The 18,008-nt window shown below is 39.7% G+C and overlaps 2 protein-coding genes across 2 annotated transcripts; one reads left to right on the top strand and one right to left on the bottom strand.

The window, feature by feature from the left end:
- Positions 1-2,875: 2,875 nt before the first annotated feature.
- Positions 2,876-7,476, bottom strand: sirt3 (sirtuin 3). The gene is made up of 8 exons (XM_022747449.1): positions 6,937-7,476; positions 6,796-6,847; positions 5,958-6,137; positions 5,628-5,860; positions 5,428-5,528; positions 5,103-5,264; positions 4,059-4,271; positions 2,876-3,416 (listed from the first exon to the last, which is right to left on the bottom strand). Exons 1-8 carry the CDS (start codon positions 7,034-7,036, stop codon positions 3,393-3,395), a joined length of 1,065 nt encoding a protein of 354 aa, XP_022603170.1. The 5' UTR covers positions 7,037-7,476; the 3' UTR covers positions 2,876-3,392.
- Positions 7,477-7,503: 27 nt separating this feature from the next.
- psmd13 (proteasome 26S subunit, non-ATPase 13) lies at positions 7,504-14,374 on the top strand. Its single transcript, XM_022747441.1, has 13 exons — positions 7,504-7,700; positions 8,357-8,435; positions 9,337-9,371; positions 9,464-9,519; positions 9,607-9,650; positions 9,746-9,832; positions 10,289-10,460; positions 10,567-10,646; positions 10,744-10,869; positions 12,104-12,166; positions 13,368-13,448; positions 13,670-13,786; positions 14,061-14,374. The coding sequence occupies exons 1-13, from the start codon at positions 7,600-7,602 to the stop codon at positions 14,154-14,156; spliced, it is 1,137 nt and encodes a 378-aa protein (XP_022603162.1). The 5' UTR covers positions 7,504-7,599; the 3' UTR covers positions 14,157-14,374.
- Positions 14,375-18,008: the final 3,634 nt, after the last annotated feature.

An 18,008-nucleotide genomic window follows, 5' to 3' on the forward strand; every position in this document is an offset into this window, starting at 1 on the left:
GCCCCTGGGCGCGAGCGATTTAAAAAAGGCCCCCACCCCTCCTACCCATGACAAAGACACCTACACTGAAAGAGACACACAAAAAACACAGACATGTCCTTTGTGGTCGTTTTGAGTCTATTGTTGTGCTTGTTTTGCATCTTTTTGAAGTTGTTATGCATCTATTTATGCTTTTATGATCCTTTTGCGTCTCTTTTTTTGTTGTTTTGCGTCTCTTTGTGCTCATTTTGTGTTCCTACATAGCTGTGACATGAGCAACATTTGAAAAACTGCAGATGAACTTCTTGACTCCTGTCTGAAGCTTCCTGCCACAGCAGATCCACACTGACACTCCTCCCTCTGACACTACTACAAGGCTTTGAGATATAGTTATAACTAATCAACATTATAACATTACTTCATTTGAATTAAATTGGGATTAATTGGCGCTAGAAAATATTCTTACCACCAACTGAGATGGGTCTGCAAGTCTTATTCCTTCCTACTCAGCGTGTGGTAACTTCATTTTAAATCCTAAATTCTGCCATTTCCATCCACTTTATCTGTTTTTACTCTTGTAGTGCTGCTACCAGTGAGTCAGCATGACTCTGAAATAACTAATCAGCTGATCTCCAGGCACAGCTGGAGGTTCTGGTCCATAGAGCCTCAAAACCAAAAAAAAAAATGAATTTACAATTTGATGGAACAATTTCAATCTGTAATCAAATCAAATTATCTTTAATAAGCATCAGATGGCACAACAGTGTTTTCTGATCTGCCATTGCTATGGTTAACGTCTGGTTATTGGGCGACTACAACTAATCCACACAAGCTTCATCAAGGTTCACTTAGTAGCCATTCTGCAGCTTTTGATCATATCACACAGTCTTCATCAGCCGCCGTCCGTGCTTTAACGACTTCTCGTCTATGTCGGCTGAAAACTTGAGACTGAAGGTTCAAGTCGACAAAACGATCTCACTTCGAGGTTCGTGGACTTTCAATATCAAACCCTCATATACTCCAGTTTGTTCCAACAACATTAACAGAGCTACGCCGCTGGAGTGACAAAAACTACAACTTTGAATGACGCTGCTTTGACCAGTGGATCTCACGGTCAACCCAGTTCAAACTGGGTACATGTTTTTGAAGGAAACGTAGAACAGAAGATGAAAAAACAATAGCAATAAGTTCTGCAGTCGACCTATTAACGTCGTCAAATAATCCTAAAATGTGGAGTTAAAAAAAGAAAAAGTCACACTCATAAAGGCAGAGAGGAGGATTTGACTTAAGAATTTAAGTCCCTTTAAGAAGCGCACACACACTAGCATGAAAGGAAAAATTTCCTTGCAGCATGATATCATACGGCATGTGATAAAATAGATCTTTTCTTGTTACAGAGACGTCAGCAGCTCCCTAACAACACGTTTTTTCCAGGACCGGGGGAAAGGAGAGGTGAAAATTGGAGCGAGGTGTGAGAGCTGGGCTCAAAAAAGTCTCAGGCGGGTGATGAGTTTGATCAAATCTGTAATGATCTGCAAAACTACAAACCCCAGACAGCACGGAGCACACTGAGGTCAGGGTCAGAGAGAGAGAGAGAGAGAGAGAGAGAGACTTTCTCACTTTCTCTCAACTGGAAAAAGTCAGTTCTCTCTCATTAACTGCAAGTAAAAGACATCAATGGAAATGAAGGTGCACTGATGGAAGAGGGTTCATGGTTCAGGTCCATCTTTGAGCCAGCTATTTGTAAATCCAAACAATGCTGCTGCACAGTGTATATTGAGGACGCAGTATCACTGTGGGTCTTTTTCTTTCCATTTATTTATATTTATTTTAATTTCTATATTTTATATAGACTATTTAGTTGTTGTATATGATTTAGGCTTTAATTGTACTGTTTGTTACCAACACGTGCCTTTAGGATTAATAAAATATCCATCTATCCATGATAAAAAAATTTAAAAAAGCAATAAGCTATATCAACAGGAAGTTACAGTAGCATAACTTCCAAAAATAAAAGTTTGAGGATATATTGAGAGATAAACTTAATTGTGCACAGACTAATACTGACCTGGAGATTCAGCTTTAGCTGCAGGTATCATCATAAAACAACCGACACCAGATCAACATTCAAGCAGGAGGTTGATCTTTGGCTCCCTCTGCTGGTTACAAACACATTCAACAATCAATTACTGTTCATTTAACTAAAGGAGAGCCTGGCGATGTCGTATGTTTTTTCTTAATGTCAACAAACCTCACAAAAAGACCAAATCCAACAATTAATTTATCTACTAATAAATTCTGTGTATATCACAGCCTGATGTACCTGATTCCTCTGAGCCGTAGAGCTCCAGTTTCCAAAAACTACTAAAACACATCACAGAGACACTGTGTTCCTTCATCATCATGTACACACACACACACACACACACACACACACACACACACACACACACACACACACACACACACACACACACACACACACACACACACTGTTTATTGTGACTCAGTCCGACACACACCATCCTGCTGCCACAAATACTCACACAGCACCAAATGTGGTTTAATGAGCTGCTGAAGAGTCGCCAACAAACACTTTGTATATTTCCTCCTGTTTGTTTGATAAAAACAACAGTGAACAGATGTTTTAGGAAATTACTGAGCCGTCTTTTATTGAAACTATTCATTCACATCACGTTACTGCCACCGACAGAAAGAAATCTGAGCTTGTTTTAATGAACAAGATGACGACAAGACACTAATCAACTGCTGTCTTCCTCTGATATTATTGCAAGTTTGAGTCTTGTCCATTCTTAATGTCCTGTAGTTCCCTTGTCTTATATATATATATATATATATATATACATACATACATACATATACATATACACACACACTGTATATATTTTTTTTGTGAGATTAAATGAATTTTCACACAAACGAAGGCCACCACAGAGACTGTAACTGCATTTCTTATGCAGAACTTGGAAACAATATTTCAAGAAACCAGAGGTAAATAAATAAAAAAGAATATTGTACATCTTCACTCTTAGTCAACATGAGTTGCATAAGATATTCTATTGTAGGTAAAACTTAAATGGAAAACCCTGTATCTATTTTTGACAGTTTCTTTTTGTTGAGACAAAAAGCTCCTGTTTCGATTTCATCACTGGGCATCACTTACCTGCATGTTTCATTTCTATTGCTTTCTACTGCATTTCCATTATAGCAGCTCCTTATTTGCCCGTCACTGAGTTTCCACTGACACAACCGTGACCCCATTACTTCTGTTAGTACATGATCCTCAGTGAAACAACAACGTGCAAAAGAGTCATGTGGATTTTGTCCTGAGGTTCAGGTGTTTTAGGTGCTGAGTGCAGTGAATGAAGTCAAACCTCCAGCTTGATGTGGTGTCACTCCTCTGTCTTTGTTGCAGCCTGCAGATAAACATACACACAGTAACATGAGTGATGTTTGCAGTGTGGCTCCCACTCACTGCATCAGTCAGGCATTTATTACCAAAACGCACTCAGCCTCATACAGCTGCACTGATTCCGTTTTTACTCTTGAGGGGATCCGTGCACTCGTGGTAAAAACATCTAATCTCACAAAGGCTCTGCACCTGAGATTTTTGCAGGTATTTAAAGGAAGAGTTCGACATTTATTTGCTTTCTTGTAAAGAGCTACATAAGAAAATTGACACTGACTCTGTCCAAAGGTAAAAAAAAGAAAATATAAAATCATGCATATCTATTATTATTGTTATTACTATTGTTATTTGAATTTCTTGATGGCTATCTGTATTAATTCACTGTCTGTAGAGTTTCATATGTATTGGGAAACAGAAACTATGATTTCTCATCTGTACCTGAAAAACATTTTGCTCCATTTGATGAAATGATCAAATTTGAGATTTTCTTTCATCAAGTATTTGCCCTACTGAAGGTATATAGACAAAAATCTTGGCTGATTGATTCATTAAATAAAGTTAATGACTCAACAGACCCCTGGGAACCCTGGTGTAAAAAGATTTATAATGTGTGTGTGTGTGTGAGTTTGTAAACAAAATACACACTCACTTTCTTAGCAGCAGCGGCGGCCATCAGAGCGTCCAGCTCCTGAGTCCAGCCGAGGGCGTCGACCAGGGCCTGCACGCCGCCGACCACGTCACCCAGCTGCACGACGTCATGAGGCCGGCGGCCCCAGGCGAAGGGCCCCACCAAGTCCCTGTTGATGAGCAGACGGGGAACTGAGCTGCGCACGGCTCCAGCCAGACTGGCGAAGGGCTCCACCTGCAGAGCAAAGAGCGAACAACAGCAACTTGAAAATCACATTGGCAACAAGTCGATATACGTTATTTACTATGGATCCATCAGCTGTAGCAAACTCACAAAACATTAAACTACCGAGACACAACCAAACATTTTTACAATCGAGAGCCTTGAAGTGTGAGGGGGCGGTCTCTGACCCAGCTGTTTGAAACTGTTGATAAGAAATTAGAAAGTGTATTTTGACTCTGTCCGTTCATTGTTTACATCATATTGTTTTACAATAAATGTAAAAGAGCATTTTGTTTTGTTTTCATATGAAAATCCCACATAGAGATTTTGAGAAAAAGAAAAAGGTATACGTATATTATTTGTGGTTCATTCATGATGAAGAAAACATTTTATTCCACCCCGTCCCTCCTTTAATATAAAGCCTGCAACTTTCTCAACGACATTAGTGGAAACACTCAAATCACTGGAATCATTGAGAATCTTTACTTCCTCTGCAAGAGAAGGTTGTTGAATCCCGGTGGGTGCTGGGATTTATTGATTTTTTTATTTTATTTATTGATTCTGAAAACCCAAAATTTGAGGAGTGGCCTGGTGGTTAGGATGCATTGCATATAATAGCAATATCCCCAGTTCAGCTCCAGCTGGGGACCATGTCAAACCTCCCTGTCTCATCATGTTTCACTGTAAACTATTCAATAAAAAGCAAAAATGCCAAAAATGTGTGATGAATCAAGACTGAGGGTCAGTTTCAGCTTTGAACTGTCCCTGGTGTCATGTCTCACCATCACGTGGAATATGTCAAACTACAGGGACACGATGTTGTTTGAAGCTGGTGGTGCTCACCTCCAGTGACGTGCCCATGATGATCAGGAGATCTGCCAGCGGGAAGTCTGTGACGTACTTGAAGAAATGCCGTGGAAGCTCCTCCCCGAAAAACACAATGTCAGGCTTCACCACGCCCTTACAGGTGGGACACTTAGGGACCGTCCCACTCATCACATCAGGCTGATGAGACATAGAAACAACATGTAAAATTACTATCTAGTCTATCTACCGATTGTTTTTGAGATTAATCTACACCTTCACATTTACAATAAATATTCAGGAAACTAATGTAAATCTAGCGGTTGACTAAATGAGAAGAGAAATGTGAGCTGTTATAACTCACTCGAAGGTCCTCGCCCTCATACTTCCTCAGACAGACAGTGCAGGTGGCTGTGGCAAACGTGCCATGGGCCTCGACCAGCATCTCTGGAGGAATTCCTGCCACTTGACAGAGACGAACACACAAAAAAAACAACGATTTGCTTAAAATGAAACGCACAATCTCAGTGATGTGTAGTAATTTCAAAAGGTGTAAATACGTACATCTTTCCAGCCCGTCGATGTTCTGCGTGTACATCCTGAGGAGCTGACCCTTCTTGTGAAGCAGACGTACAAAGTGGTGGGTCAGATTGGGCTGGTAGTTTCCTGGATACAGCTCTTTGGCCAGGGCGAAGAAGGGATTAGGGTTTCGGTGGAAAAAGCCAATCTCGAATATGGCCTCGGCATAGGGCAGGTCATACTGCTGCAGGTTGTCATAGAGACCGCTGCCTGGAGACCTGTGAAGGAACAATCTGCTGATAGACCCCAGAACACACCAGTAGATTTATAAAATACTACATGACTAGGACAGGAAACCACATAAAACCTTTTTACCTGAAATCTGGGATGCCACTAGGAGTACTAATCCCAGCTCCGGCCATCACCACCACCCTCTTGTGCTGCTTCTCTCTAATGTTTTTGGCAATGTCCTGCAGAGTCTGCTGCTTGTCCGCTGCACCACCACCATGGGAGAAAAGCCCTCGAGTTCCATCCCACCAGGGAGAGTTTGATCGTCTGGGAAGAAGCAAAACAGGGGGTTTGTGGCCAAGCGTTTGTCTGTATCAACTCCACAAAGCTGCACATAAATACTGTATGAGACTCGAGTGGGATGACAGTCAATGATGGTCAGTTTGCTGCAAACCTGGACCACACAGGGAATCAACAACTTCACTCTAATCACGTGAACCCTATATTCCACTTACATTTTAGGTCAAACTTTTTTCATCTAACTTGGAAACAAGATCCCATATATATACTGTATGTCATTGTTTCAGTGCTCCACTTAAGTCTAACTTACTCATTTACAGATGCTAATTGCAATTAGAGCTGCAACGATCAGTCGATTAACAGAAAATTAATTGGTTAAGAAAGTAGTTGCTGTTTAACTTTCTGTCGATTAATCGAGTTATCATTGCATCCCTAAGTATAAGGGTATATGTGTAAACTTTCACTGAACAAAAAATGAGCAATAAGTATCACAAAGCTCAGTTAACATGCCTGTGGATTACACTGCTGCTTGCACACAGCTGCAGAGAAACAGTTTGTTTTTACCTCCTTTTAAAATCTGACTCTAAATGTGCACTACCTCTGATGTGGTGTAATTTTCATTTTAATGTAAAATTTTGTGATGCTGAACATGGACCTGAACCCAGAGAGGACTGGTGCAAAGTACCTGAGCAGAGCTGCTGCACCTTCAGCTGGACAAAAACTCCTCTGACCAAAGCCTACAAAACAAAAAAAACAAGTAGTGTCACATTTAACTACCCTAAATACTTCTTCTGTTGCACCACATCAGCTCTGTGTGTCTACTAACCGTGTGCAGAGAGCGTCCTGCTTGGTCCTGAGCACAGACTGCGATACAAACAACTCAGTCTCACAGGTGACATTAACGAGGGGCTCACCAAAGACGCCATAACTCAGCAAACTAAACTACCCACAGACCTTCATTGCATGACTCCGTTTTACAACAAGCGGGTTCCCAAACACGGACACGAGCTGTTAACACATTTTCTCCATTTAAAATAAAACAGAATGAAGAACTAATTATTGCCTTTCTACTGAAGTGTGTGTTGTTGTTGTCCTTTGACCTCCATATGATGCACCTGAGGGTACCGTAATGTACGATATAGTCTAACTTTAGCTTCACTGAACAGCTCGGTCGTTTGCTAACCTAGCTTCATCGCCCTTGTCGTTTAATTATTCGTCGTGTTTTGAGTTTAAATAACCAACGGGGCGATAAAAAATAAAGACTACAGCTGCCATGAAATCAACTTCACAGGTTTTTTTAAGCTAGCTAGCTCACTACTGGAGCTTGTTGTTGTTCTTCCCATTTTGCCGGCAGTACGTGAATGCAGCAACCCCGCATGCATTTCCCATCATTCCTCGCGGCTAGCAGACGTGAGGACCCACTGACTATTTGACGTTAGCTTAAAATTCAACAACACTTCACTCCCGAATAAACTTTAATTTCGCTACCATGAAAGATGTTACCGGGTACCTCAAGCAGCAGCAGAGCAACAGCTCAACGCCGGAGATGGCGGCGGAGTGGCACAACCTGGAGGATTTGTATAACAAAAGGTAAAAAGAACGTACGAGTCAGATAGCTAATGTTGAAAATCTCTGCTAACGCTAGGCTAGCTAGCGTTAGCTTGCTCATTCATTGGAAACGCTCGCTGAGTCATGCACGGAGCTAACGCTAAACCTTAAGCTAGCTCAAAGCCAAAGCTTGGCTAATAACAATAATATAATATTTTTATGTCACGTCATGGGTTGAAGCTTTGAAGCAGTCTCCAGATCTTTAGGGCAGTGGTAAGTAAGTTTGTCAGCCTGTCACAAGTTTTTCTAGCGGGTTGTTAGCGTCTGTACGACTTTATGGTCACGGCTCCAAGTATACAACTTAAAGATCCTGAGTATTCAATACACACAGGTTGGACCAATTCACACCTTATATACTACCTATTTGTATTTGCATCTGTATAACTACTGACTATCAATCAATACTAGTCGCTGTTTGGTTTTAGAAGTTTAAGATGAATGTTCGACGTGTAACCATGACATGACAAGTTATTCTAAATCCCTTTCACTTGTATCTGAATACTCCAGGTGCATGTTAGTTTATTTCTTGGCTAAAACTACATTGTTTCTGTGGAACATTTGTTTGTCTTCGGCCCTTGTGATACAGTGTAATTCAGATGAAGCGGTGACCGTCACTGACACTGTGTTGTTATTGACAGATTGTGGCATCAGTTGACTCTGAAGCTGACAGACTTTGTTAAAGATCCCTGCTTCAAAACAGGAGATGGCCTCATACAGGTAACTACACCACAGTCACACTATATTACTGAACATAAACAAAAAGCGGTTGATTGCTTATTTTTATAACTCTCAAGGAGAATTCAAAACGTCATTGTAGTTCTATTTACGCCAGTCAGAACAGGACATGGTGTCATCCCTGTTTAATTCACACTGTACCAGCATCAAGCAGACAGTCATCCACAGTTAACTCTCTGAGGTGCTTTAAATGACACTGATATTGGTGACAATAAGATGTCTAGTGGTGGTGATCATAAGTGTCTAATTCCAGACGGGTTCATTACTTGTTAGGAATAATATACCACAAACCTGTATTGTATGGTACTCTCAATAAATTCATTTTTGTTTATTTGCTATTAAACCCATTTGTTTTGTCTTATGCATCGTTAAGAGGCACAGCTCTGTCAGGCTGTGTGACATGGTTGAAATCATTAACATGATATTAATATGTCTATTTTTACTGATCATCATCATAATATGACTAATGTATGTAGAATTGCACATAAGACAATCAGAATGATGTTTAAAGCAAAAACTCGTTCCACTGTTTTACATTACATTTGACCAAATTGTGACCAAGCAGTGATGGAATTGTTTACGCTGCTAACATAAGATCATCATCATCCAGCTCTGTATCTCGTGTTGTTATTCTGATTGTTTTGTGTTCATGTTCAAGATATTAACTGGCTTAGGGACCGTATGAAGCTTTATGGTTAGAAAGGCTGGTGAAATATCAACCGATACAGACATTTACAAAAATGAAGGAACGTCATACAGATACTCTCTACAAATGTGAAACTTGAACAATAAATACTGTCATAGTCCAAATACTGTTAGTGGGAATTTGAACGTTGAACATATTATATTTTCTGTGATCTAACAGTTTATTTTCTTCTTCCAGCTCTATGAAAATTTCCTCAGTGACTTCGAACACAGGTGATGGAAAGTTGCTTGATGCATGTACAAACACCAGTTCAGTATTTATTCTTGGTTTTGGTGCTAATTTATTATTTTTGCTCCCTCAACAGAATCAATCCTTTGTCCCTTGTGGAAATTATACTGTATGTTGCCAGACAGATGTCAGGTAATGACAACATGATGCAGTACAGAAAATTGCTCTGTACATTTAGCTTTTCTTTGAGTGTTTAGGAAAATGTTTTTTTGTTTTCAGATCCTAAAGATGCCATCACTTTTCTCGAGAAGACCAAGGAAAAGGTAAGCTGACGGATCCCAACATGTCAGCTTTTGAGCTGAAAATTTTCAAAGCTGTTATATGATTAAACTTTAACACGTCTGTGTGTCTGCTCCAGGTGAAAAGCAGCGAAGAAGCCGTCATTCTCTGCAAGACAACTATTGGCAGCCTGAAGCTGGAGATCAACGATCTTCCTGCCACAAAGGTTAGAGCTCCTAAAATCTCACCTCTCTCCTTTTTTACATGCTGCTGACGCAAAACCCGCCTTACACCTCATTCACATATAACACGCGGTAGCACATTTCAAACTTCAAGCTGCTGGTGATCTTCACACATGATGTGTTGTAAAGCAGAGCGTCAAAAACCAACACCTGTAAAACAAAACAACAGCATCTGAAATGACATTGGTTTAGAAAAACTAGGATACTAGAACATGCATAGTACTACTGACCTGCTGCATTTTTAACTGTCTCAACTTATGACGTGTCTATCTAAAACATCTAACACATTATATCTCTGCATTAAACCTGTGAATAAAGGGAGTGAAAACGAAGCCTGGGGTTTAAAGGTTCAACAGATGTGATCTGCTGCTTGACGCCCTGATACTGTAGTTCTGTATGAAAATGTGTAAATCACCTTTTATTTCCTCTTTGTCCTCCAGAAACTCATCGAAGAGGTTGAGGAAATGTTGAATAACTTGCCCGGGGTGACGTCAGTCCACGGCAGGTTTTATGACCTGTCCAGCAAATACTATCGCATCATCGGGAACCACGCCTCCTACTACAAGGACGCTCTGCGCTACCTCGGATGTGTGGACATTAAAGACCTTCCAGGTGAGCAAAGGCACAATGGGGAAACAAACAGGAATTGATTTCTTGATGAAACGTGGTGTATGGGTCATATCAGTGGCTGAACGACTGGTTGTTGTTGACTCCGCAGAAACAGAGAAGCAGGAGAGGGCATTCACACTCGGACTGGCTGGACTCTTGGGAGAAGGAGTTTACAACTTTGGAGAGCTGGTGGGGTTCTCACTTAACATTTTTTTTGTTAATGCTGTGCAGCCTTCCAGCTGAAACGCAGTGTAGTAATGACCATGTCTGCTGTTGGTCTTTGCAGCTGATGCATCCTGTGCTGGAGTCTCTGAGGAACACAGACAAACAGTGGCTCATTGATACACTTTATGCCTTCAATGGAGGCAATGTGGAGAAATTCCAGGGCTTCAAGTCTGCCTGGGGCCAACAGGTAATTAACATGTACTAAGACATTAGAGACAGATGTGATCTGATCTACCTGAGTCACCTCTGATCAGTGAGTTAGGACTAAAAAGATGCTGTCAATCAAAAGCTGCCATAATGGCTGTTTGCCAAATATGGGAGTGTTAATTCATGTATTTGGCAGCTTAGTGTTTACAATGAAAAGGTTCACTGGCAACATCTGTTTCACTGGGAAACAGAGAGTTTGGTTTTGATTCTGCATACATGTTTGAAGGTAACTTGCAGTTAGATTTGCGAGATTAGCTCAGTTACTGTTTGTTTACTGTAGAAGATTAGAAGTGGCTCCAATCAAAGGTTTCACAGTAAAACTTTAAACCTCCGAAACCATGAGAGAGTGAATTTAACACGTTACAACACGTTAACAAAAGCCTTTTACACACTTTTACACAGAGAGCCCATTATACTGCCGTTAAGAAAACCCCTCGGTTTGTCGCCTTTCCTTGTTTACACTGAACCAAACAAGCCGACATAATGCCACCGCAGTGTGTGGACGTGTAACACCACAGCCTCACCGTGACTATCTCTGCTGCTAGCATAAAGGCGGAGCAACAATATCTACATTCCATGTTCATACCTTTTTTATGCAGAGCAGCGAGACCTTGAACAGGCTGTAAAAGGGGCTAAAGAAAGAAAGTTAGATCAGAAATTCAATCAATCTTCTGTATTTACACGGTGGAAATGATGCAATTGAGTAATCCCACACATCTCCACCATTAGTTACATTCGTCATTTCAGCCAACTTTAAGTCAACAACACGATGACATCCACATCTTTTAGCCACCTACTATCAGTAGGTGGCTAAAAGAAATGTAGGCACTCAGCAGCCGAGGCATTGGAGTGGGGTGGATGACTAAGGTTGTCCAAGTTAGCTGGGATTAGTGCATAGAGGGAAATGGGCTCAGTGTGTTTGTGTGTGCTCTTTGAAAACCTTTTTAAAATCATTAATACGTGCTAAGCTGGTAGAAAGTAGGAGAATGGGTTCATTTGAACGCAGCCAATAATTCAGAGAAACTTGACCGATCTCAACTCTTACCGTTGCATTCAAACGGCGTTCGTGAGTTTTTCATTTTTACAAAATAATTCATCTTCACAAAACAAACTGTCACATTCAAGTTCTGAAAGTCACCTGGAGCTGAAAGAAAGATTTTCACTTGTACATGTGGATCATTGTTGACTGGTTTACTCTTCTCTCTTGGTGTTAGCCTGACCTTGCAGCACATGAAGCTAAACTGATGCAGAAGATCCAGCTGCTCTGTGTCATGGAGGTGAGCACCCCGACTACAAAAAATGATGTAGTAACTCTGAGCTGTAACAACATAAGTTTTTTTTCTTTCATAACTGAAGCTTTAAGACCGAAGGCCCACCTATGATAGCATTTAAATAATAAAATTTCAGTGGGAAAAAAAGTTAATTTCAGTAGAATCACAGTTGTGTTTTCACTAGCAGCTTAACTCTGATCAGCTGCAGCGTCTGTGTCTTTGATTTTCCCCGCTGCTGCTCTGAATCTTCATTTTCCTCACTCGCCTCGTTTCTCTTCGTCTGATTTGTGACTTTATCTGATGAGAAATTGATCCATTTCTATTGTTTGTGCACTACATGTTTGCCAGCACGAGACCCTGCTGTCGCTGAATTACTAACACCACTCCACAAGTGAGCAGTGTTGCCAGATTGGTGACAGATTTGTGACTCAGACACACCTTGAAAAGTTGAAAGCTAATATTGCAGTGTGCTGTATATATGTCTCTTTTTTAAATCACAATATTTATTTACCCGTCCAACAACACTCTTCACCTCCTACACAGGCAACACTGCAGTATGTTAGGGTAGGTCCTGTGTTTGTAGTCCATGCTGCCACCTTGTGTATGAATAGTGTTGCTGTTTTTAGTATTTTAGGAATTATGTGCAATGTCTACATGCATGATTCATATAAATCACGTGCTGTCGACCAGTTGCAAACCATCTTAACAGTGTGGACCTTTGAGATATAACAGAACAACTGAGTCCAAAATGGAGGATGCTACTGTATTGGCTACATTGCACCTTCTTATTGTATTGAACCCTCTTCTATTGCAGTTTAAACTGCGCCACAGTAGAGATGCAGCATGGATTACAGTCATCCACGAGAGAGAAATCTATACAAATATGTCTCTTGAATGAAACGTGTTAATTATGATTTTGTCTGCTATTCCCACACGCGACCTCTATGCCACCAAGACTTCAGTAGCTATTTGACTTGTATGAATCTCGCAGTGACACTTTCTGGTCTGACAGGTGCTCAACAGCTTTGTCAAACAGTTTTAGAGTAAAACAGATAATCAACAGCAACAAACCAAACCTGTAGTTTCTCAAATCTGTGTCTGACTCTACGGTTATTTTACACTTAATATGAGACGGACATGACTGTCACTTTTTGAAGGTTACAAACAAGAATACCAAATCACTTAAAATGTCTCCTTTCCCTTCCAGATGACTTTCACACGCCCTGCAAACCACAGACAGCTGACATTCACTGAGATCGCTCAGAGTGCCAAAATCCCTGTTAATGAGGTCAGTTGGATGACAAGTGCATTTAATCAGCCCAGCAATAAATGTCAATAAACCCAGTGATTAGCATGATTGACTTTGATTACCAGATGGTTTTAACCTGCAGATCCTTGAGTAGTTTTTACATTTTACATTTTATTTGTCAAATTGCTTCATGTTTTGTCTGCGTGAAATTGTATTTGTTCGGGAGTAAAAAAAAACCTCTGTACGTTTGTCTCCTGCAGGTGGAGCTCCTGGTGATGAAGGCTCTGTCTGTGGGCCTGATCAAAGGCAACATTGATGAGGTGGACCAGAAGGTGCAGATGACCTGGGTGCAGCCCAGAGTGCTGGACCTGCAGCAGGTTAGTATCCATTTTGTTTATATTTGTTCTGTTACAGACTAATTCCAGCGTCTTTGATTTTACTGCAGCCTGAATGGTTTTTTTTAACATCTGGAAATTGGTCAAATGTAGATCATGCACTGTACATACAACATACGAACACCATCTCGATGTATTTCCATCGGCTACGATAGACTGATCGCAGAAAGTTGGAGTTGCTAGATCATTTTAAAGGAAGCACAGAGGCCGGTTTCTACCTGCTCGTCTAAGGCTCACCTGTTGTTTATGGTTTCAGATCAAAGGTATGAAGGAACGGTTGGACTTCTGGTGCGGTGATGTTAAGAACATGGCCATGCTGGTGGAGCAGCAGGCTCACGACATCCTCACCTAAACAGGTTTCAGTCCACAGAAGGAAACCTCACTTCTTCCCAGAGATTTGTTTTTTCTATTGTTTTTTTTTTTTTTTCTATTGGATGTTTGTTTTTCTGTTGCTGTCACTGTTCATTACCAACCTGTAATTTACACTGTGGTATTTTACAAATAAACAGTTGGTTGTAACATTATCTTCACCATATGGAATGAAAATATTGTCTCAAACATTTAAAAATAAAAAATGTGTACAAAAATTATAGTCATCAATGTCAGTTATTACCTGCATAGTTGGGTTGTACATGTAGACATCAGCTAATTAGATTTAAAATCTGAAAGATGTTTGAAGCTGTTTGACTTTTCTCACGTCCCAGGTTGTGTGTAGTCATGCAGTGAGGCACAGCCGTGCTTTGTGCTAATTGCTAACATGCTGATGTTTAGCAGATGTATGGTCTACTATGTGCACTATTTTAGTTAAGTGTGTCAGCATGTAAACAAAAAAGAAAGAAAAGTACATCGGAGGCTGAAGGGAATATCATTAGTTTTGCAGGTACTTGGCCATAAACCAAAGTGTGGGACAAATTACAATTTGGAGCAAATGATGGTGCTGATGGAAAGTCCGAGAATCACCAAAGTTACTACAGTTCAACCCGTGGGACGTCCATGCAATCGTTGTTGATGTTTCACTTTAGACCAAATTGCTGGACTGACCAACACTGCCTGTTCTAGAGCCACATCATGGCTAAAAATGCTCTTAAATCTGCATTCAAACGACTAGTGAGAAAGGATCAGTAATACGACACTGAGAAGTAACTCCAAACACGGCAGCTTTTTTTTTTTCACTTACTAACATTGGAGAAAAGTCAGGAAAATCTCTCGGAAGGACTCATCCTCTGGGGACACAGAGTCTGTACAAAATTTCATGGCAATCCATTAAACAGGTGAAATACTTCAAGGGGCTATTTGTAAGTTTTGTCTGACGCCAAATGTGGCAATAATGAAACTTACAAATAGCTCCTTTAGGTCTGGACCAACCAATGGACCTACTACCATACCTAGAGCTGTGTTGCTAGCCTGGCTAAAAACATCCATAACATGTCAATAACAAGACAAAGCTAGGACAGAGGAAAAAAATCATACAAAAACAATTGGCATTAGCTTCTAATTTTGGACAATACATGGTGTCAACTTAAAATTCTAAAACATGAGTCCAAGGTGTTAAAAAGTTCAATGACTTCCAGCCACTAGGGGGCAGAAAACTCCACAACAAGCTGACAAACCAACAGCCCTGAACACCTTGTACAGTCAGTAAGGCTAACAAGTTAGCCTGTTTACACAAACAACACATGGGGAAATTCGTTTGGAGTCATGTTTGCTGCGTTCATGTCATATTGTTTAAACTGTAATCACCAGCAGGAGAACTGGCCACGTCAGCATCCGACTTGAATCGGGATTTTTCTGACAACAACGATATATCTCACTTGTGTGAAAAGAACTACAAACTGTTGGCAAAATGGCTGAACATGTAGCACTGCTAGCAGTTCATTAAGATTTAAGCCGTTTATCTGGTGTGACTGCAAGGTTAGCACTAGGGCGGACCACCTCGTAATAATATGTGGACATTCCTGAGTTAGAATAAGGGGTGTTTGTCCTAATTTTCACAAAGTATAAGTCCCATAATCACTCTCCTTTTTGCTCTGCTTTTGGTCTCTACCAAGTGAAAAATATATCTCGCCCTTTAGCTGCTAAATGTTTCAGTATTGTTCACCGGCTAACTAACTGCTAACTCTGTGTGGCTGCTGTTTAAACTATATTTAAATTTGTTTTTGTTGTTTTTGTTGTTTGCTTGTTTGTTTTCAAACTTGTTTTCGGCAACAACAAATCTAAATGCTAATATCACATTATGTGACTTTTAGTTGACTGCTCTCAAAGGAGCAAAGTAACTATAATTACATTTTACTCGAGCACTGTTTTTGTACTTGGGCACTTTGAGGTATTTCATTTTTATATTTTTCTTGTTCACCATATAAATTTAAATTCACACACATTAACTGATATTCACGAGTTGCAGTGGAATATAACTGAAATTATATTCAGTACCAATACTGTTGTGAATACTTGTGTGCTTATATTTTTGTCTGACGGTGTGACCCTTTTGTTTATATTTGGATGATGGTTTTTAACTTTAAGTATTTCCATTTTGTGAGACTCTACACTGCACCACATCTCAAAGGGCTTGTTTCTTTATAGTCCTCTACATTAATCCGATCCTGTAGTCAGTGTCTGCTTTGCATAATAGGATTTTACATGTGAAACATTATGTTAAGCTTATAAAATATGAAATCACTCAATAATATATGAAGACCACTGGAAGATTCTTACTACAATCAGCTTGAGTAGAAAAGTACAGTGGATGGGAAACAGCTTGTGACATGGATCCAAGAAAAAGAAATCGTGTTTTCTGTGAATCCGTATTAAATCTTAATGTGTTTTGGGAGTTTCAACAACTCATTACTGTGACAGAAAGACAAATTTGTGTTCACTGTTCTTTAATAATAATAAGTCACTACATTGTGCAGTAAAAGGTTAAGATGTCATTGTTTCAACTGAACCTCATCATTCACTGTTTCATAAGTTGGTGTACATTATATCATTGTAAAGTGCAAATTACAGGATATCTTTATATCAATGTAAAGTGCAAGTTAATATATATGCTCACAACTACAGGATATCTTTCTTTCATCGTGGAGTTAGAAAATAGTGCTGCAATTAACAATTATTTTCATTATCTGCAGATTATTTTCTTGACTGATACATTAATCATTTGACCTACAAAATGTCTGAAAAGAGCGATGAATGCCAACTGTCATTTTCCACAGCCAAGGTTTTCATATGGACATTTCTTGTTTTATTCAACTTGACGTCCGAAATCCCCAAATATTTATTCATACATCTAATAGGTCGTGATCACTTCTTCTACTCGTCTGTATTCCTGCTTGTGTGGGTCCTTTAAGTTAAATTTGTCTCCATTTTGTCTTCATACTCCTTCAAGTGAAAGAAAATCTAGTGAGCGGGAACAAAGGTCGTGACGAGCGCCGTGCAGACAGCAGCTCATTAATCTCTTCCACAGCTTTCACTGTTATTACAGTCACATCCAACTCCAATTCATTCCAAAGTGACAATCTCCTGCCTCTCGACACGTCTGTGATAATGTCTTCACGTGTGTTCTGACATATGGAGATTGTAAAGGTTTGAAATGCACTATCTGAAGCATCACAACACATCTTAAAGGCTCAAACAGATGACGACAAACTATGTCAAACAGAGATGTTAATTCACTTCTGCTCTGTGTAACTTTGAGGCTAAGTGTTGTTTTCACAGTGAATTTGTCACGTTGCAGCTTCTATTTTCCCGTGATTATCTGAAGTGTTTTTCTTTCTTAAAAAATCTAAGAGAATCCACAAAATGCGTATTAAAAGAACGGGTGTGTCAGTAAATCATTGAAAAAAAAAAAACTTTTTGGTTTTTGATACTTTTCACTGCATCTGTCAGTGTCAGAAATTAGATTTTTCTTTTCATGCTTCTGAATTTAGAACAAGTGTGTTGGATATTGTACAATATATGTATTGTTGCTTTACCCCCCCCTCCTTTTTTATAACAGTTGATCATATAAATATTAATGTAGGCTATTTATTGTTGTATTTGTGATTTATTATTCTTGTATTATTCTGTTTCACTGATTAATTTATTAGTTCAGACAGAACTCTTATAAGTCGATGAATATGTTATTGTTAAATATTTTTTAAAAAAGAGAAAGGGATACAGATGGGGGAAAATAAGAGGGATTCAAAAAATTAAGTATTGCAACAACAGA

Source organism: Seriola dumerili, unplaced genomic scaffold, assembly GCF_002260705.1.
Source record: "Seriola dumerili isolate Sdu_G_001 unplaced genomic scaffold, Sdu_1.0 BDQW01000011.1, whole genome shotgun sequence".
In the NCBI taxonomy this organism is placed as follows: Eukaryota; Metazoa; Chordata; class Actinopteri; order Carangiformes; family Carangidae; genus Seriola; species Seriola dumerili.

What these genes read in the sequence shown, in the direction of transcription:
- sirt3 (XM_022747449.1), bottom strand. Translation starts at nt 7,036, where the DNA reads ATGGCGTCTTTGGTGAGCCCCTCGTTAATGTCACCTGTGAGACTGAGT. An exon ending in GGTGCAGCAGCTCTGCTCAG is followed by an intron (nt 6,138 to 6,795) that starts GTACTTTGCACC and finishes GCTTCTTCCCAG; the next exon opens with ACGATCAAACTCTCCCTGGT. An exon ending in TCATGGGCACGTCACTGGAG is followed by an intron (nt 4,272 to 5,102) that starts GTGAGCACCACC and finishes TTTGCTCTGCAG; the next exon opens with GTGGAGCCCTTCGCCAGTCT.
- psmd13 (XM_022747441.1), top strand. Translation starts at nt 7,600, where the DNA reads ATGAAAGATGTTACCGGGTACCTCAAGCAGCAGCAGAGCAACAGCTCA. An exon ending in CAGGAGATGGCCTCATACAG is followed by an intron (nt 8,436 to 9,336) that starts GTAACTACACCA and finishes TTCTTCTTCCAG; the next exon opens with CTCTATGAAAATTTCCTCAG. An exon ending in CTCAGTGACTTCGAACACAG is followed by an intron (nt 9,372 to 9,463) that starts GTGATGGAAAGT and finishes CTCCCTCAACAG; the next exon opens with AATCAATCCTTTGTCCCTTG.